General features: G+C 42.7%; 1 protein-coding gene across 11 annotated transcripts in view; it reads left to right on the top strand.

The window, feature by feature from the left end:
- PTK2 (protein tyrosine kinase 2) overlaps nt 1-21533 on the top strand; it is a 368873-nt gene that overhangs the window by 199340 nt on the left and 148000 nt on the right. For all 11 annotated transcript variants that reach the window (XM_034763675.1, XM_034763674.1, XM_034763673.1 and 8 more), the window contains 2 exons: nt 17003-17082; nt 18403-18465. In XM_034763675.1, the coding sequence (XP_034619566.1) occupies nt 17003-17082; nt 18403-18465 (143 nt within the window). The remainder of the gene's footprint in view (nt 1-17002; nt 17083-18402; nt 18466-21533) is intronic.

The following is a 21533-nucleotide window of genomic DNA, read 5'->3' as shown; positions in this document are numbered from 1 at the left end:
TTTCTTTTCAGGTATTTTGCATCTTTGTTTCCTTTCTGTTTTTGTTCTCTCATTAGTTTGTTTTTATGTTAAATTCAGATTGATGTTTTTTTATAGGTAAATACACAGGTTTCTTCTTTGGTTCTAATGTATAAAATTGAATCTGTCTTAATCATAATGTCTGTTCAAATTTAAATGAAGACTTGTCCCTTTCTGGTTCCTTCTTTCCCTTCCTATTTAAGGTAGAACAACTCAGTGCCATCTTGCCTGCAATCTGTGTCAGTTTGTCTTGTTAGCTGAAATTCCTTCTTCGAATGCTGGTCCCTGTGTATATTCCACTGGATTATGCATGCATCTGAGACCAGATGATTTTTGCTGGCAGTGTCCATTGGTGTGCGCCTGCACTCTTCATTTGCTTGTGTGCCGAATCAACAGCATAAGGGGCAGAGTCTCCATTCCTATTGGACCCAGTCCTTACAAGGGAGATTCTGACACCATTGATCCATTAACTCTGAGAGAAATCAATCCCTCATACCATCTACAAATTGATGTATTTCAGCATCGATATTACCAACAGCACTACCATTAGAACTGGAGACCACTCTTTCTGGGAATCTAACATCAGGAAGGGACCAACATCACTTTCGCCCAGAGATGTGAGCCCAGATAGAGATCCAGAATCTCCTGGGCCAATTCATGACCATATAAAATTGTGTACCACCCTCAAAGAACGCTCCTCCCTCCAATCACAACCTCCTGTCAAGAAATACTTCTGATGGAACCTCGAAAAGCTGCAAACTAACCTAGATACCATCCTTCCACCTCTGAAATTCAATTTGGTGGCTGCCTAGCCCATTTTTTCTATATATGAAAAATGAAAACAGACAAATGGGTTCTCAATATCATTTGTTTTTGCTACACCATAGAGTTCTCCTCCCCCTACAAAACTCCCTTTCCTGTCCTTTTTCAGGAGCCCCAATCTCATGAGATGATACTCGTTCAGGAGATAGTATCTCTACTTCAGTGGGGAGCCATAGAGCTGATACTACCTCAACATCAGAGAAAGAGATTCTATTACAAATATTTCCTCATCCCCAATACAAAGGCAGTATTGAGACCCATCTTAGACTTCCAGCAACTCAACACCTGTGTCCACAGATTGAGATTCAGGATGGTCACTCTGGTATACATAATTCTGTCCCTAAACAGAGACAACTGGTTCATGGCTCTCTACCTGAAAGAAGCCTGTTTTCATATAGACATCAACCCCATCACAGGAGATTTCTGAGGTTCACTATAGGTCCAAACCATTATCGATACAGGGTGCTCCTCTTTGGACTAGCAATGGTACCTCTGGTGTTTATGAAGTTTCTTTCAGTAGTGGCAGCACGCTTTCAATGCCATGGCTCAACAGTCTTTCATTATCTAGACAAGTGGCTGTTGACAGGGAAATTTCATCAGGAGGGACTGACTTAAACCTCATCTTTGCTCAGTCTTTAGTGTCATTGGGAATCTGTGCAAACACAGAGAAGTCCATTTTAGTTCAAAAGAAGAGCATTGAATTTATTGGAGCAATTCTGGACATTCTGGAATTTATTGGAGCAATTCTTACCTCTCTCTGGACAGATTCTAATCAATGAACAGTTTATTCAGTCAACTCCGAAAGACCGCACAGGTGTCAGTTCATTCATGCTTTATCCTCATGGGTCACATGGGTCCCCAGCTATGTCCCACCTTTCACGAGAGTTCAGCTTCACCGTCTACAGGCTTAGCTTCAGACAGCATAAGTGCCAAGCATACACAATATGGACAAGGTAGTCACATTCTCACCCCCACCCCAGAATGCGGGGCTCTCTAGCTTGATGGAAGAGCAGGGAACATGTATGCATGGCAGTTCCTTTCTCTCAGTCCACCTGCCCCCCGAAAACTTTGATTACAGATGCCTCCCTCTTAGGATGGGGTACCCATCTGGATAAACACACAGCATGAGGAATATGAACTTCTTGCAAGTCCAGGTTGCACATAAACCTCCTGGAGCTGAGAGTTGTCCAACAGGCCTGCAAACAATTCTTACTACTCAAACAATCCCTTGGTTCAGACAACATGACAACAGTGTTTCATATCAGCAAACAAAGGGGAGCAAGATCCACCCTGCCTGTGCATAGAGATGATGGAACTGGTGTATTCATCATCACAGTACCGTATTAGCAATACACCTCCTGGGAATACACAATATATTAGCGGACGACCTCAGTAGACACTTCTCGATAGATCATGAATGGGGGCTACATGATTCCAGTACATTTGGATAGTGGGGATCCCTGTTGTGGGATCTGTTTGTGTCACAAGAAAACATGAAATGCAAGATACCCTGCTCCAGAATCCTGACTCCAGGGGAGATGCCCTTCTAATCTAATCTCAGGGGCAGGATACTTCAGGTATGCCTTTTGCTCATCCCATTTTACCTGGAGTTCTCAGGAAGATTCAGCAGAACTGGGCGGTAATCGTACTCATTGCTCCTGATGACCCAGGCAATCCTGGTTCCCCAGCTTTCGTCAGCTGTCAACCCATCTACCCATCAGCATCCAATTTTTCCCAGACCTCTTGATACAGGACAAAGGTAAGATCACACATCCCGGTCTGGATTCCCTCCATCTCATGCCTTCATATTTGGATGGGTATTCAATCTAGAGCAGATATGTTTGGTAGCCATTCAAACTATCCTTATCAATAGCAGGAAGGAATCCACCAGAAACAGCTTCTTAGCTAAGAGGAAGAGATTTACTATTTGGGCTCAGTGTTGCCAGATGTCCCCAGAAGAATTGGACATTCCAACTATTTTACCCTAAAGACTTCAGGTCTTTCCTATAGCTCCCTACAAATACACTTGACAGCGATTAACATTTGCCACTCTCCAATTGACAACCATTCCATTTTCACCCATCCAGTGATTCTGTGTTTCCTGAAAGGTCTAGTTAGAACCTTCCCTCCAGTGACTAAACCTGCTCCAACATGGGATCTTAAATTGATCGTCTTGACGTTAACTGAATCATCATTTGAAACTGTTGGTGACGTGCTAACTATCCAATTTTTCTATGAAGGTTACCTTTCTAATGGCCATCTCTTTGGTTGGAGGAGTAGGAAAACTAGGCACCCTTATGGCAGATCCATCGTACAGAGTAATCCATAAGGATAAGGTTTTACTGAGACTACACCCTAAATTCACCCCCAAAGTAATTACTGACCACCTAAACCAGACAATACAATTACAATACACTTACCTGTCTTCTTTGCAAGGTTCAAATGCCACCAGTAAGACTCCATTCCTTGGATGTATGCTGGGAATTGGCATTCTATTATTATTTTCTATCTAAATTTAATTTCTATATCTAAATTATTTAGAAACTCAACTAAATTGTTCATTTCATTGCTTTCCCTTTCATCCATTCTACCAATCTCTTCTCAGAGACTTTCTAGGTGGATTTTAGGCTATATCCTGTTCTGTTTCAAGGAAGCTGATACCCCTTCTTCTCAAGATGTGAGGGCCCACTCTACCAGAGCCAAGGCAGCTTTGGTAGCCTCACTTCATGAAGTACCACTCATTGACATCTGTAAAGTGGCAATGTGGAGCTCCATACATACCTTCAAAATATGCTGTAGTGAAACAAGGTGGGTGAGGTAATATCTTTTATTGGACCAATTTCTGTTGGTGAGAGAGACAAGCTTTCAAGCCACATGTAGTAAGATGAGGCCTTGAAACATAAACCATGAGGTGCTGAAACATAAACCCTTGTATCTGAGGCCTGGTATGAGGCCTAAGGCCTGAACTAAAGTAATGGTCAACACTTTGTTAACATAAAGCAAAGTTAAACTGTGAGCCAGAGGCAGGCCCTGCTTACAGAAGCTGGCAAGGAAAGGGCTGATGTTGCAAAAATACACATACCTAAAAGTTACGAGAATACTCCGATACTTGCACATTCCACACAGATAACAAGGAACAGGCTGATCCTTCCTAAAGATGGGCAAAAGGGTAATATGATGGATAGAGTTGTTTTGTTTGAACCAACATGTACAAGGTGAGAGGCGGCACCTTACTACATAGAGGGCTTGCACCTCAATACGTCAGGAGTGATGTGTAACTTGTTGGTACCTGTGTATAAGAATTTACCCCTGAAGAGTTGTCTTGGTCTGGCCTAGGGGGCAGTGGAGAATCCCGCCACTGACTGAGCCAGTCCATTGTCAGGGAGCACATATGTACTAGCAGAACTGTACACATCTGATCTGAGGAGCTAGAGACTGTGTTTCGTTTGACAATAAACCTGGCCGGGTGCCCCTCATCGGAGTCTGTGGTCATTGGATGGTTTGCTCGAGATCTGCTGGGCCAGCTATCTGCGCAGAGCTGGGACAGCACACAGGGAGCACACACGCACGCAGCTGACTGTTATCAACATTGAACAGAGCAGAGCACCACACCGGTGACATCTGACGACACCACACAGAGCTCTTCCTCAGGTCTGGGAAATGTACTCCCAACATCACAGCAAAATGCAAGGTGAAACAGATTGTTTAGCATAAGTTGTTAGCACATGTTGTAAGGTACCATTCTAGGTAGAGCGGCCCGTTAACACCTCTGCAGCCATAGGACAAAAAGGGGGGGCTAGTGGGTTACAGATTGTTGCAATAAACCATAAATCCAGTGTCTCTGTTCAGTCCATGATTTTTAGTGTCTAGCAAAGTAATGAATATAAGCTCCCAGTCTCTTCTTTTGAAAGTATCGGGTAGATTTTCTTTGAGGATGAGGACTGACAGGTCAGCTATAGAGTGATCAATTTGTGAAAAGCGTTCACCCACATGTGATAGTGTTTTTGTCTTTTATCATTTTCCTGTGTGAATTCATTCAAGAGCGTAGTGATTATCTGATTCACAACAGTTATTGGGGTATGTAGTGCATTGGATGAGGTATACCACATGTTGTGATAGGCATATGTAGGACCCAAGAATCTTGAAATGTGTGTTGATCATTGTAGCAGTGGAACAAATTTTTCATCTGTTGTTCTGTCAAGGTCTGGTGCTACTTTGAGTTGGTATTGTTCTGCTCTGTGGGGCACTTGCTTCTGATGATGAGCTTGGAAAGGTTGGAGGGTTATTTGAAGGGCAGAAGTGGGGGTTCAGGAAAGATTTCTTGCAGGATGGAATCCCCATGGAGTATGTGATATAGCTGTTTTTATGGGTATGGGTTCCAGAGTGGGGCATTAGGTGTAAGCATCTGCATCTGATGCATCCTTCGGCTTGGCAGTACTTCAGTTTAATATCATGTAGGTCCTCATACCCTCCTGCTTGATGAGTACAGCTTGTCAGTCACCCGCAGTAGAATATAGGGACACATAGGCACTCAAAGAAGAAAGAGAGGGCTTACTTACCTGTATAGTAACCGGAATTCTTTGAGGTATCTGGTCACTATCTGTATTCCATTACCGGTCAGTCTGCACTGCCCCTTGTACACTTGTCTCAGAGCATGAGGAGAAAAAGAGACAGGCATGGACCAATGGACACTGCTAGAAAAAAAAAATTATGGTCTCAGGCACATGGAGCTCATGCATGTCCCACAGTGGAATACAGATAGGGATCATGCAACTTGAAAAATTTGAGTTACTACACGGGTAAGTAAACCTCTCTGTTTTACTACCTTGTTCATTTCACAAAACCTGTTGATAGATTTCCTTCATCTTGTTTATTTTTTTTTCTGAAAAAGCAAGCTGAAACAAATTCCTTATATCAGTTTGCTACCTTTACATCCATTTGATCTAAATAAAGTAGCCAATGAAATTTAATTTGGATAAGAGTAAGGCATGATAATAGATGTCATGAACTGGTATGTCAACTTTTCAGGAAATAACTCGCAGCATGTCCTATATTAATTTAGATGGACTATCTGGGCCCAAAGACTCAAAGATATTAACATAACTCAATAACTGTCCAATATTAAACAGGACTCTGGGTTTGATATACCTGAGCAGCATGGCAAACGCACTGTTAAAAATCATTTTAACCCATTGATTAAAGATGTAGAAAACAAAGGAAAATCCGCGAAAGCATTTGAAAAGTGAATTATTAAGTAAGGCTTTCATTTTTACAACATTCCTCATTCTCTTTTCTGTTAGCTAGAGAGAGTTTTTAGAAAGAAACCCCTTTGTTTGACAGTCTGTTAGATGGTAATAAAGATGGTAATAACCTTTTGAGGAAAAGAGACAAAGTTAGTTGAGGTGGGCTAAAGCTGTCATTGCTGCTGTTAAAGTCTGATCCGGTTTCTTAGAAGACAAAACAAGACAAACACACAAAATAGGAGAGAAAAGAACAGCAAAGATAGAAAATGCAGCTTCTGTCTCTGTTGTTGACTTTTATGTGCAATCTCACTGCTGCAAAAACACAGGCACCATACACAATCTTATCAGCCACTCTGAAACCTGGCAAACTTGCACCAGCATCAAGCTATTTAGGGCATTGCATTTAGGGTATGTCTACACTATGAGAGTAGTTCGATTTTACTTGAATTAGTGGAACCGATATTACAAAGTCAAACATGTGTATCCACACTAAGAACAGTAATTCGACTTTGTGAGTCCACACTAACGGGGCAAGCGTCGACATTGGAAGCGGTGCATTGTGGGCAGCTATCCCACAATTCCCACAGTCCCTGCTGCCCATTGGAATTCTGGGTCGAGCCCCCAATGCCTGCTGGGGAAAAAAATGTGTCAAGGGTGGTTTTGGGTAACGGTCGTCATTCAACCGTCACTCCCGCCCTCCCTCCCTGAAAGCGCTGGCGGGCAATCAGTTCGCGCACTTTTCTGGTGAGTGACAGCATGGACGCCACAGCACTGCGAGCATGGAGCCCACTGTGACCATCGCTGCAGTTATGGCCATTGTCAACACCTCGCACCTTATCATCCACCTTTTCCAGAGGCAGATGCTGAGAAAGGGGCGAGGAGGCTACGGCAGCGCAGTGAGGACATTAAGTCTGAGAGTGGCACAGACCTCTCACAAAGCACGGGACCCCGCGCCGTGGACATCATGGTGGCAATGGATCATGTTGATGCTGTGGAACGGCGATTCTGGGCCCAGGAAACAAGCACGGACTGGTGGGACCGCATAGTGCTGCAGGTCTGGGATGAATCACAGTGGCTGCGAAACTTTCGCATGCGTAAGGGAACTTTCCTGGAACTTTGTGAGTTGCTGTCCCCTGCCCTGAAGCGCAAGGATACCCGGATGCGAGCAGCCCTGACTGTCCAGAAGTGAGTGGCCATAGCCTGCTGGAAGCTTGCTACACCAGACAGCTACCGGTCAGTCGCGAACCACTTTGGCGTGGGCAAATCTACCGTGGGGGTTACTGTGATGCAAGTAGCCAACGCAATCGTTGAGCTACTGCTCTCAAAGGTAGTGACCCTGGGAAACGTGCAGGTCATCATAGATGGCTTCGCCACGATGGGATTCCCAAACTGCGGTGGGGCTATAGATGGAACTCACATCCCTATCCTGGGACCGGAGCACCAGGCCAGCCAGTACATTAACAGGAAGGGCTACTTTTCAATGGTGCTGCAAGCACTGGTGGACCATAGGGGACGTTTTACCAACATCAACGTCGGATGGCCGGGCAAGGTTCATGAGGCTCGTGTTTTCAGGAACTCTGGTCTGTTTAGACGGCTGCAGGAAGGTATTTACTTCCCGGACCACAAAATAACTGTTGGGTATGTGGAGATGCCTATAGTGATCATCGGGGACCCAGCCTACCCGCTAATGCCCTGGCTCATGAAGCCCTATACAGGCGCCCTGGACAGTGAAAAAGAACTCTTCAACTACCGGCTGGGCAAGTGCAGAATGGTGGTGGAGTGTGCTTTTGGACGTCTCAAGGGGAGATGGAGAAGCTTACTGACTCGCTCTGATCTCAGCTAAACCAATATCCCCATTGTTGTTGCAGCTTGCTGTGTGCTCCACAATCTCTGTGAGAGCAAGGGGGAGACGTTTATGGCGGGGTGGGAGGTTGCGGCACATCGCCTGGCTGCTGATTACGCCCAGCCAGACAGCCGGGTGATTAGAAGAGCCCAGCGGGACGCGCTGTGCATCCGGGAGGCTTTGAAAGCTAGGTTCCATAGTGAGCAGGGTAACCTGTGACTATTAAGTTTATTTAAAGAGAAGCTGAACCTGCCCCCGTTTCTTTACCCACTTACTGTTGACTATCCTCTCCAGTTACATACCCCCTTCACCCCGTTGTCCCCCTTCCAACACACCTTTAAAAATAAAAATAAATGGAACTTTGTTAATGAACACCGTTTTCTTTATTAAGGGTTTCGTGGTAAAGGGTTGAAAGTGGGACACAGACTGTGGTGGGGAGTGGGCGTAGTGATGGAAAGGATGCTTCTAAACTCGAGGAATGACAGGCTCCTGCTCCTAGAGCGGTCCACAATGGTGGACTGGTTGTTTCAATGGAGGCTGCCACCGCTCCTTTTCGGGACTCTGTGTGTGGGGGCTATGTGACTTTGTGGCGGGGGAGGACGGTTACAGATCCCCTGCTGCGTGGCTCTGTCATCCAGGCTAAGGACCGCTGCATAAGATCTGTAACCGCCCTCCCCCGCCACAAACTCACATCGCCCCCCCCCCCCCCCCCAGAACATGAAAACCACCTCCCAGACTGACCAGGGTGCCTAGTGACTGCAATGTGTGTGTGACCTGCTGCTGAACCTGCCCCCATGTCTGTACCCTGGTAAAGGTGACTGTCCTCTCCAATTACCAACCCCCTTTTCCCCCTTCAAACACACTCTCCTCTAAAAGAACCTGACGGAAACAGTAATTAACAGAAACGTATTTTTTATTAACTACTACCCAGTTAGGGGATGACACTGGGACGGGGGCTTGGGTGAGGTGCTTTTGGAGTGAAGGAAAGGACTTATCAAAACTTTGGGAATGAGAGCCGTCTGGTACTTGAGCAGTCTGCAGGGGTGGAGTGACTGTTTTCACGGCCCCTGCCGCCCCTCCTTCTTGGGACTTTGGGTGAGGGGGGAATGGGACTTTGTGGCGGGGGAGGGCGGTTAGAGATAGACTGTAGCGGGGCTCTGTCCTCCTGCCTCCGGTCCTGCAGAACATCTACAAGGTGCCGGAGCGTGTCCCTTTGCTCCCTCATTAGTCCAAGCAGCATTTGAGTCATCTGCTGGTCTTCCTGCCGCCACCTGTCCTCCCGTTCGCCGTGTGATCGCTGGTATTGCGACATGTTCTCCCTCCACTGGGTCGGCTGTGCCGCCTCGGCTCAGGAGCAGCCCATAAGTTCAGAGAACATCTCGTCCCGTGTCCTTCTCTTTCGGCGCCTAATCTGCGCCAGCCTCTGGGAGGGGGATGCCGGGGTAGGTCGGGAGACACTCGAGCTGTGGGATGGGAAAAAGGGAGTGAGTTCCTCACAAAGATACATTTTTGTGAACAATGAACATAGTCTTTCTCTGTGAACAAGACCATGCACAGCACCTATCACATGCGCACTCAGGACAAGGTCGAATTTTCGGCCTTCCCATTCAGTGCCTGGGGTCTTGGAGTACAGATCACACAAGCAGGGCAGGACAGCAGAATTCGGCTAACAGGCGGACATGGTAAGCCGTAGACTTTTGGCTGCTGAAAGCTTAATTTATAGCAGTGCCCTCCTTTCACGTTCAAAGCAATGCCTCTAGCGTTGGCCAGTTCCTGCTGCCGGCAATCCGGCCAGCATGAACTCTGCCCTTGTCCCACCCCCCTCGCGGCTGTCCCCGGGAAAGATCCCTGTATGCTGCCCCTGTCCCACCTCCACCGCGTGGCTGTAAACCGCCGGTTACAGTTATGTAAAGGAACAGGCAATCGGTCCCAATACCTGCTAAACCCAGGGTTGTGAGTTCAATCCTTGAGGGGGCCACTTGGGTATCTGGGGCAAAATCAATACTTGGTCCTGCTAGTGAAGGCAGGGGCCTGGACTAGATGACCTTTCAAGGTCCCTTCCAGTTCTAGGAGATGGGATATATCACTCTGATGAGGATCTCGGACACCGAGAAAGACCGCATGCTGCGTGAATGCCAGCAAAAACCAGGGCAGTATGCGGCCATGCTGTGCGAGGCACTGATCCCAGAGTACTTGCTGCTAGCCTGGCGCGGAAAAGTTTCCTACCATGGAGGATGCAATAAGGCCGCTCTCCCCAGGAACCTAATGCAAAGGCTTTCAAATTACCTCCAGGAGAGCTTCGTGGAGATGTCCCAGGAGGATTTCTGCTCTATCCCCGGACATATTGACACAATTTTTCAGTAGTTGCACTGGCAAGGACTAAAAAGTAGAGCGCCTAGGGCAAAGTAATCATGCAAAACTGGACATTTTGAGATACTTTTGCAGTAGTTGCACTGGCAAGGACTAAAAAGTAGAGCGCCTAGGGCAAAGTAATCATGAAAAACCCATTGTTAATATTCCATTCCTGTTCTGATCAAAATAAATGTTTACATGTTTAAAACACTTACCGACTGATCCTTCCCCAGGGTCAGGGTTAACGCCTTGGGAGGGTTGGTAAGGGATCTCCGTGAGGGTGATGAAGAGATCCTGGCTGTCAGGGAAATCAGCGTTGTATGCGCTGTTGACTGCCTCGTCCTCATCTCCTTCCTCATCTTCCCTGTCCGCGAACATCTCCGAGGAAGCGGCCGTCGACAATACCCCATCGTCAGAGTCCACAGTCAGTGGCGGGGTAGTGGTGGCGGCCACACCTAGAATGGAATGCAGTGCCTCGTAGAAACGGCATGTCTGGGGCTGGGATCCGGAGCGTCCGTTTGCCGCTTTGGTCTTCTGGTAGCCTTGTCTCAGCTCCATGATTTTTCACGCGGCACTGCGTTGCATCCCGGCTGTATCCTCTCTCCATCATGGCTTTGGAGATCTTCTTGTACATCTTCACATTCCGTTTTTTCGATCGCAGCTCCGAAAGCACGGACTCATCACCCCACACAGCGATCAGATCCAAGACTTCCCGATCAGTCCATGCTGGGACCCTCTTTCTGTTCTGCGATTGCATGGTCACGTCTGCTGGAGAGCTCTGCATCATTGCCAGTTCTGCTGAGCTCGCCACAATGTCCAAATAGGAAATGAGATTCAAACTGCCCAGACAGGAAAAGGAGTTCAGATTTTCCTGGGGCTTTTCCTGTGTGGCTGGTCAGAGCATCGAAGCTCGGACTGTTGTCCAGAGCATCAGAGTGGTGCACTGTGGGATAGCTCCCGGAGCTATTAGCGTCAAATTCCATCCACATGACCATGTCGAATTTAGTGCTACTCCCCTTATCGGGGAGGAGTACAGAAATCGATTTAAAGAGACCTTTGTCTAATTAAATAGCTTCGTTGTGTGGATGGGTGTAGTGTTAATTCGATTTAACGCTGCTAAATTCGACATAACCTCCTAGTGTAGACCAGGCCTTAGTTTCCTTTTTCTGGTCACAGGTTTACAGCAATGTTGCAAAATATACAGTCTTGGCCGACTAAGCCAGACTATTATTAGATAGAAGGAAAAAGGAGAGGGATAGGAAAGAAAAGAAATAATGTGGGGAAAGAAGATCTGGGTGGGTGGGAGGGAGGGAGGAGTATATGGTTTGGTTAGGACAATCCTTAGGATCAGGATGCAGAAAGGCCAAGGTCCCAGGAGATAGTAGGGGTGTCAGCCACAATGATGAAGCTGTCTCTTTCCTCTTCTTTCAAGGAGGCAGTACTGCAGTAGCCTCTGTCTGTATTTTCCCCCCAATGTCTCTTTTTTTTTTTTTAACCCAAAGGGCATGTTGGGCAGAATAACCCAATTCTCTCATTATTTTGTATACCTAATTTCCAAAACACCAACTTTGATTCATTGATTTTTCAGTCTCACACTGTCTTGTTTACTAGGCAAGATCTTAAGAGTCCTTGAAAATTATATCAGTAGGCCTTTTTGTTTGCATTAATTCAGTCTTTTTGTCTCTTTCTTATAACTTTTTCCATTAGCATTTATTATTATAGGTTATTGTGACAGTTTATGAACTTTCACTCAGTTTTTATGGTTGAACTCACAATTAGGTAAATTTGTAAACCTTATTATCACAACAGTCTACATGGGGATACTCAGAAAAGTTAAGCCAAATTAACTCAAGGTTTGACTTCAAAGTACGTTAGATAAAGCACATTACTTTTGAATAAATGTCCCAGTGGGGTTAAAAGTGGTCTTAGTTTACTTTAGCTTAACTCACTTCCTGACGAGAGCATTCACACAAGGGTTTAATGCACTTCAACTAATGCATTTTTAATTCACACCTTCAGTTAATTTACTTACCTTTCGTGAGTGTCCCCAAGTAGACATGCCCTCAGTGGAGGGGGGGAGGGATAGCTCAGTGGTTTGAGCATTGGCCTGCTAAACTCAGGGTTGTGAGTTCAGTCCTTGAGGGGGCCACTTAGGGATCTGGGGCAAAATCAGTACTTGGTCCTGCTAGTGAAGGCAGGGGGCTGGACTTGATGACCTTTCAAGGTCCCTTCCAGTTCTAAGAGATAGGATATCTCCATTAATTTATTTATTTTTTATTTTATTTGTATTTTAGAGAACAGCAGGCATCATTCAGTTCTGTCCAGTTCTTATCTATAGATGCTGCAGAGACCACTTGTGGTAATAATGTGGGTAGCTGAGTTTAATATCCTGGTTTAAATGAAACAGGGGTGGTGCTGAAGCTTTCAGTGATAGGTGCTTAACTTTAGCATTCACATCCCTGTTGGTCTACCAGAGTCTAAATCTAACTTTCTAATTAGGTTCTTTTACTGTGCCCATCACCATGGCATCCAGTAACACTCCAGGTTTACAAATAAACACGGGCCTTGTTTATGCAAAGCTTTCTTTCTGAAAAATATCCTACCGCTGCTAATACAGGGGCAGCTCCACCTGAAGTGTAAAAAAAAAAAAAAAAAGTGAAAGTGTTAGTGTAGACAAAGGGCCGCCAGTGTGTTACTACCATGTCATGTAGACTAGCTGTGAGCAGTTTTAAATGACACAATGCTTAATTCCAAGAGCTGTCTTGTCCACCCGAGGGTTCCCACCATTGCTACTGCTAGTGGGACTACAGTGATGTGAAAAATTTCAGGAAATGCTTAGTGTATACACAGCCTGTGAAACTTGCACCTGTTGTGAGGTTTTCTTTTCCATTCCTCCCGAGAGGGTAAAGAGGTAGAAGGTGTGTGTGTGCTTATCTATTTGAAAGCTAATGAGCTCCGTGTTGCTTAGTAGAAAAGCAAGATTGAAGGAGCGAGCTACATTTGAACTGGAAAATAGTGAATTTTATTGTCATTCGAATTTCCTGAGAGAGTGAATTCCACAGACCAGGCCCAGCCTAGGGTTACCATACATCCGGATTTTACCAGACATTGTCTCTTTTTGGAGGCTCGGTCCTCTGTCCAGATGGATTTTTCAAATCACAGGAAATGTCCGGGATTTTTGAAGAGTAGACATTGCAGCTCAGAAAGAGCTGATTGGTCCACTTCCTGACTGGCCCGTCCCCTGCCTCCCCAGCTGATGAGTCCATTCCCCTGCAGCCACCGCTGCCGGATCTTGTCCACCTAGGCACCACCTCCCAGCCCTGGGGAGGGCGGGGGGTCCCGCAGGAAGGCGCAGACTGACAGCTGTCACTGCGTCCGGGGCTTGCGCCTCCCCCGTAACAGGGAGCGACCTTCCCCCCACCTCCAATGAGTACCCCCACCACAGGGTACCCCCTGCAGCCGCCCAATTGTACTCCCTTCCAGCTCCTCCTTCCCCACCCTTGCAGTATCATCTTTTTGGGAACCTGAAATATGGTAACCCTAGCCCCACTCAACCACCCACCTGAGAAAAGTGTCTCCTGCACACACATTTGTTTCTTGGTGTAGATAGCTTCATTTTTCCTTAATTGTTGTGGAGCTGTTGAGGGAGTTTTATAGTTAATCTGGACCCAGATTTAGAGCAGTGGTCCCCAACCTTTTTCGTCTGGCAGGCGCCAGACGACGAGTCACGGAGGACTGTGGCAGCGGATGAGCATCCGCCAAAATGCCGCCGATAAGCGGCAGCGTCAATAGGCGTCGCCACCGAAATGCCACCGAAAATTGGCAGCATTTCAGCTGCGACACCTCTGGATACTGCTGCTTGTCGGCGGCATTTCGGCGGATGCTTGTCCACCGGCCAGTACGCGGGTGCACTTAAACACCACGGCGAGCACCATGACTGCGTTGGGGACCCCTGATTTAGAGGCTTGAACAACGATCAAGACTTCAAAACTTAACACAGAGCTCTACAGAGGGCCAGTGGAGTGAGGGGAGCACAATTGTGCTGTTTGTAACCAGTGTTGCTGAGAAGTCATGTGGCTGCATTTAGCAGGAGTTGCAGAATCTTCTGGGCTGATGCTTCCAAGCCTAAACAAATTGTAGTACCAGTCTCCACATACTGACAGAAGCTCTATCAAGGTCTATGCATCCTGCCCTTGCTGAGGATAACACTTAGCCTGTCTGAGGTGGTCAGTCAGGTTTCCTAGGAATGCAGCTATTTGAGAGCTTGCTGATACTAAGTTGAGAAGCACCCCAGGACTCAGACAATGTAATTCATGAGTATGTCTCTGACTGGCAGAGAATGCACAGGAGCAGCAAGCTCGTTGCAGTGTTTTTCTTTACCTCCCAGCATATTCTGTCTTGTTAAGGTTGAACTTCAGCCACTGATAAATTTTGAATGGGTGCTTTTTAATCAAACCAGAATTATACATAAGTATTTCTTAAGGTTTAACTGCTAATGAGCTCTCTTTCACGTAATTAGGTCCATGATGTTGAAGTCCCTTTTGTGGGAAATCTGCTTCCCAGGTACATTAATAGTTTTATCATGCAAATGAGTGGAATAATACATCTGCACACCTTAATGATATGTACAAATATGTCACCACTTCATGCCACAGAAGAGAATTTGTATTACATCAGTGACGTGACAGACAGTTGGTAGCTTTGAATAAGGGGATAAGACACAGAGAGAATTCCATAAAGTATTTAAAAGTAAACATAATTATATAATTTTGGCAAATGTATAGATTGTTAATTTTATAATGTTGCTTCAGCTGATATGTGCTTTCACAGAAGAGTAGAATGTCAAACTCCATGAGTTTCAACATTTGTCATCTTCAAACGAGTTAAAAAATTACAATACTTAATCTTGAAGAAAATACTGTAATAGACAATTATCCTTGGCTCATGTATGATTATTTTTGTATTGAAACATCAGCATGTAAAAGATGGGATATTCTTCACTTAGAGCAATACATGTTTATCTGGTTAATGCAATATGATGTGTTTTACAGTAGCTTAATGGATTTCCTTGTGCTTTTTAATTAATAGCATATTAAATTCTGATTTCCTGGGAAATGCATCATTGAAAGATGGTATCATTTTACAACCTTTGTAATGACCAGATAACTTTAAGTTCGTATTTCTTTACAGGAATCAGGTAAACTTTTACAAATTATAGTTCAGAAGAACTAGATAGACTTCACACTTTGCTACAAATCTAAGATTTTGTATCTCTAAAATGTAAGCAATTTGAAGATGTAAAGCACTATCAATTCTAAGATTAATAATTCATTCTTCATATAAACATCTCAATTTGTGCTGTAATTCATTGTGTGTGCATTGCGTGCACATATAAATAAATTTATATTGACAAACCATCCTTCAGGGTAACACAGCTATTTACACTTTTGACGTTAAAATCTCTTCCTGATATTATGTGGTTAGTATTTGTTCGAGTTATACTGAGAAGGATTAAGAGTTTTTTGTTTTGTCAAAATATTGAGCACTTGAGCAGTCCAGACGTAAGAGGCTTTTCTCTGACATTGCTGAAACAATCACAGTAATTCACATTCTCATCTTACAAAATCCATAAAGATGTCTGTTTTTCCAGAGCTGCTTTCAGTGATCAAGTTGCTGCTTCTTTCCTTGTTGGAATTTATTAAAAAGAGAATTTCATAGTAGTACAATTTTCAAGTACTTTTTTTCTCACCGTAGCTGGTGACTACGCAGTTCTTTTTGGAAGGTTTGGCTCCTCACACTTCATAGTGTCTTCATGTTTGATCTGCAGTGAAGTCATACTGATTTTGTGAGATGATAATTTTTGCATATCAACAGACCATGGCATCACAGTAATAGGATTCTGAACTGATTACAAGATTAAACACAATCAGCTGTGAAAATAAAAGTTCATATTCACTTTTATTTAAAATGTGTGTCTATAAAGAATATCTTTCACACTGGAATAAGCCAAAACATCGTTTACACAAAAAAAATCATGGGCAGTAATTTTTTGTGTTCTATTCTTTTTTATGGAAGATGTGTATTTCTTTGTGTGAATGGTGTTTGTATATAGTTGGTATATTCCAGTATAAAAGGCATTCTTTAAAAATTAGACTTGGCTGAAGGTGTACTGAGTGTATAGGTGATCACATGCTGACTCTACTTATTATTTCAAATGCTTCTTTACATTGATGTTGTGGGTCAAATTTTCACAACTCTCTACATGTTTATTAGTGTACATGCATAGTTACCATGATTGCACATGCAAAATTACAAGGCATGCATGTATATCACAACTGAGCATGCAGTCACATTAATTGTGAGTGCAAATGTCACAGCTGTGACATCCAGGCTCCCTGTGACTATTTTGGTTCAAATTAGTAAAGTCTAATGTAGGTAACAGAGACAGAGATGTGGCAAATAGCATCAAAATTGCTGTTGAAAGAGAGTGCCTACAGGCGTTCAGCTCGTATATGCAGGTGAGAAACATAAGAATAAGGTTTTTTTCTGTTTATACGCTATGATAGTCTGATACCTCCCAAAATTATGTACTCCTAAAATACAACATATCCAAAGTTGCTTGGACAATATTCAAGTGTATAGTTAATATGATGGACGAATGAAGCAACCTTCAGTAGCATTGACATTATCCTTATATGACACAAAACTACTTATTTTACCGTAGGTGAAAAATGATTATATGTTAGAAATAGCAGATCAAGTGGACCAGGAAATTGCTTTGAAGCTAGGTTGCCTTGAAATCCGGTAAGTTGAAAACTGTATATTTTGTTTCTGATATACTGTATACATTAATTTTGAAGCTGTTTTTAATTCATATTTTTCCTGATTCTCTTACCACTATAAATTAGTAAAATATTGTTAGGAATTATGAAAACTAATTTATCATTTAAAAGAAAAAATGATCAGAATATATTGTAACTGATTCCTAATGGTTTGTAAATTACAGATTAATTTTACAGATAAATTAACTATCTTTTTATATTGATTTTATTTGGTGCATATTAGCAACTAAAGAGTTTGAAGGTCTAAAGACTAAAGTGGAATATTCAAAAGAAAATAATTCTGAAGTGCATTTGCTAGCAAATAGTGTCACGTCCTCATTCTTCTATTAATAATACAGATGAAGAATTTAATTAAAAATAAAACACTGCTGCTTTTCCCCTGTGCGCTTGATGTTGAAGATTTTTAACATACTAATTTAAGAATGCAAAATATTTTTGCAGAACAAAGTTTCTGAAAGGGCAAATGAACTGATCTTGTGAGCTGCACTGATGTTTTGTGTAGCTTTTCCATTTCAAACTGATAAACTTAAACACCTGAGATACTCAATGTATGTTTACCACATTGAGAATCTTGAAACAGTCACCCCTTAAACCTTTTGAAATGTATTTTCGCTGTTTTATGGAGAATCTCAGGGCTAAGATACCGGTAATTGCTTTAGTTCTGCTATTGTCTTGCAGAGCAAGACTAGGACAGCAACAAGATCATTAAGAAATGAATGGCAAATCAAGTGATATAGAGCAAAGGGAAAAAGTGCAGGTTGAACAGTAATTTTCAGAGATAAAACAAGATTAGGACTACCACTAGTAACAGGAATACCAATAACGAGGATGTGGCACTTGGGTATTGTGGGTAAGGGCTTGAAATGTTTTCTCTAGCCTTTGTGGCAGTCTTGGAAGAAGTGAAAATTCTATTAACTTTTTTTAGAAAATGTAACGGATATAACAACCCACTATCCTGGGCATTTTTCTCTGACAGCTTCTACTCTCCAATATTTTTGCCGAGCACATTGTGGCTGTCTGATTTGTCTTCATACTCATCATGGTGCTACTAGTATTATGTTATTAGTATAACATTCTGGGATGTCTTGTGCATGAAAAATACTTTAATCAACTAAAGTCTACTCTGTTGTAGTAGTGTAATAGTATGTCAATGAACACATATTTGAAGTCAGGCTGCAAATGGTTTTCAGTGGTAGGTCTCTGAAAGCTCTGAATGCACTTGTAGATTTAAGGTGGTTCATCCAATAATTATTGCTTGCAAATATTTTTTCCCTGACTTTAGGAGATCCTACTGGGAGATGAGGGGCAATGCACTAGAAAAGAAGTCCAACTATGAAGTTTTAGAGTAAGTATTGCATTTCAGTTTGAGGCTTGAGCTGTTGCTTGTACAGGAAAATGAAGACTAGTTTAGTGAGAAGGCAGCACTGCTGCCATTTTTCGTAGTGAGGTCAGGATAGTAAGACTGTTATTTTTATCTAAAATAAAGTGTGAAATCTTAAAACCTGATAAATTTCAGACCTTTCAATCTATAGAGGTGGTGAGAGCTCATTTACTACTGTATGACTAAGGGTATGTCTATACTTACCTGCTGGTTCGGCGGCAAGCAATCGATCTTCTGGGATCGATTTATCACGTCTTGTCTAGATGCGATAAATCGATCCTGGAAGTGTTCGCCGTCGACGCCGGTAATCCTGCTCCGCAAGAGGAGTAGGCGGAGTCGACGGGGGAGCCTGCCTGCCGCATGTGGACCTGCGGTAAGTACCTTTAAGTTCAAACTAAGATACTTCGACGTCAGCTACGTTATTCTCGTAGCTGAAGTTGCATATCTTAGTTCGAACTGGGGGTTTAGTGTGGATCAGCCCTTAGACAAATTGGCTTGTTAACTGTTTAAACTTGCTGATATGCAGTACCATAGGTTTCAGTCATTTGTATTCCGTTAGTGCTTTTGGGATAAGCTACTCTAGTCCTACAAATGTAACAATGCTTTGTACAAAAATGGATTTTCTGTGTACAATTAAATTAATCAGTCACAGGACTAATTTACACAGAGTTCTTTAATTACTTACCAGTTACTTGAAATTTAAAATCTGAGGGTTTATTTTCCCTTGGCTTCTGCTAAGTGTGTTGTTTTACTGAGTTATGATCTTGGGGTCAATAAACATATAGTGTGTCCACCACTATACTCCAAAACTTAAAACATCCAAGAAGCATCCTGATAGCAAATCTAATTTGTTGACTTAATCATGCTGTATAGTAGTAGATGGCTTCAATCCAAATTTGAACAGAGTGCTTGAGAAGCTTTGCATTCAATTCCAAAGGAGACAATTGATGTTTGTTACAACCCTGTTAAAGGTCAATTTTGTTTTCATTAGCTTCAGTGGAATAATGTATCAACAAATGCTCTAACTAGTTCTTATGCTTTGCTGCTAAAACCCTTGTGGGATAGAGAAGACATGGTGTATCGCATAATACAAAATTAGGTTAACAGCTCAGGGCGGCAACTTTCCAGTTTTTATTTTATTTTTTATTTTAAAATAAGACAAAGTGAGCTAATTTAGATAAAGGTTCGGTACTGGATCATTTGAAGGTAGGGTAGAAGATTCTTTTAAGGGCAATTAAATTGTTGTTTAGGACTCATGAGGAAATGTACTGTTTTTGTTTGTTTTTAAACAGATTAAAAAATAACTTCCAGCAATTATATCCAATTGATATGAAAATAGATGTTCCACTGTTAAGATACCTTCTTTCAAAGCACATATATAGGGTGACCAGACAGCAAATGTGAAAAATCAGGACGGGGGTGGGAGGTAATAGGCGCCTATTTAAGAAAAAGACCCAAAAATCAGGACTTTCCCTATAAAATCGGGACATTGGTCACCCTACACATATGCCAGGGAAAGCAGGCTATGCTGTGAACAAGACTGCAAGGACATTAGTTCCAATAATGCAATGGCACAGATCTAACCGTACTGAGCACATAGTTTGGAGTCAAGAATTCCTGGGTTCCAAACTCAGCTCTGCCTGAATATTATGATAATTTATTATTACAATATGTGTCTCATTATTTTCAAGGACTTCGTTCTATTTGTGTAGAAAATGCTAATACATATCAAACATACTTTTAATAATATATAACAGTAGTATGTGTGCAGTATGTATGTATTAAATGTAATATCTGGTGCTATGAAATGATTAAAAAATTAATCACAATTAACTGGAAGATTTAAAAAAATTGTGATTTATCAGTTTTAATTACAGTGTTAAACAATAATAGAATACCATTTATTTAAATATTTTTGTTTTTACATTTTCAAATATATTGATTTTAATTACAACACAGAATACAAAGTGTACGGTGCTCACTTTATATTATTATTTTGATTACAAATGTTTGCACTGTAAAAAAAGGTAAACAAACAGTATTTTTCAATTTATCTCATGCAAGTACGGTAGTGCAATCTCTTAATCATGAAAGTGCAGATTACAAATGTAGTTTGTTTACATTTACAGGAAATAATGATGCCCACTTCTTATTTACAATGTCACCTGAAAGTGAGAACAGGTATTGTCATGCCATTGTTGTAGCTGGCGTTGCAAGGTATTTACATGCCCTGTATGTTAAACATTTGTATGCCACTTCATGCTTCGACTATCATTCCAGAGGACATGCTTCCATGCTGATAACAGGTTCTGCTCGGTAATGATCCAAAACAGTATGGACTAATGTATGTTCATTTTCATCATCTCAGTTAGATGCCATCAGCAGAAGGTTGATTTTCTTTTTTGGTGGCTTGGGTTCTGTAGTTTCTGAATTAGAGTGCTGCTCTTTTAAGACTTTTGAAAACATGTTCCACACCTCATCCCTCTCAGATTTTGGAAGGCACTTCAGATTCTTTTGAGTTGAGTGCTGTGCCTTTAGACATCTCATCTCATACCATCTTTGCATTTGTCAAATCTGCAATGAAAGTTTTCTTAAATCAAACAACATATGCTGGGTCATCACCCAAGACTGCCAAAACACGAACTATATGGCAGAATATGGATAAAACCATGGAGCAGGAGACATACAGTTCTCCCCCAAGGAGTGCAGTCACAAATTAAATTAATGCTTTTTTTTTTTTTTAACGAGTGTCATCAGCATGGAAGCATGCCCTCTGGAATGGTGGTCGAAGCATGAAGGGCATACAAATGTTTAGCATATCTGGCATGTAAATACTTTGCAATACAGGCTACAACAGTGCCATGTGAATGCCAGTTCTCACTTTCAGGTGACATTGTAAATAAGAAGAGGGCAGCATTATCTCCCGTAAATGTGAACAAACTTGTTTGTCTTAGCAATTGGCTGCACAAGAAGTAGGACTGAGTGGACTTGTAGTCGCTGAAGTTTTACATTGTTTTATTTTTGAGGTCGGT

Source organism: Trachemys scripta, chromosome 2, assembly GCF_013100865.1.
Source record: "Trachemys scripta elegans isolate TJP31775 chromosome 2, CAS_Tse_1.0, whole genome shotgun sequence".
NCBI lineage: Eukaryota > Metazoa > Chordata > Testudines > Emydidae > Trachemys > Trachemys scripta.
Note: the sequence above shows the minus strand (reverse complement) of the source record. Positions and strands in the feature narration are given on the sequence as shown.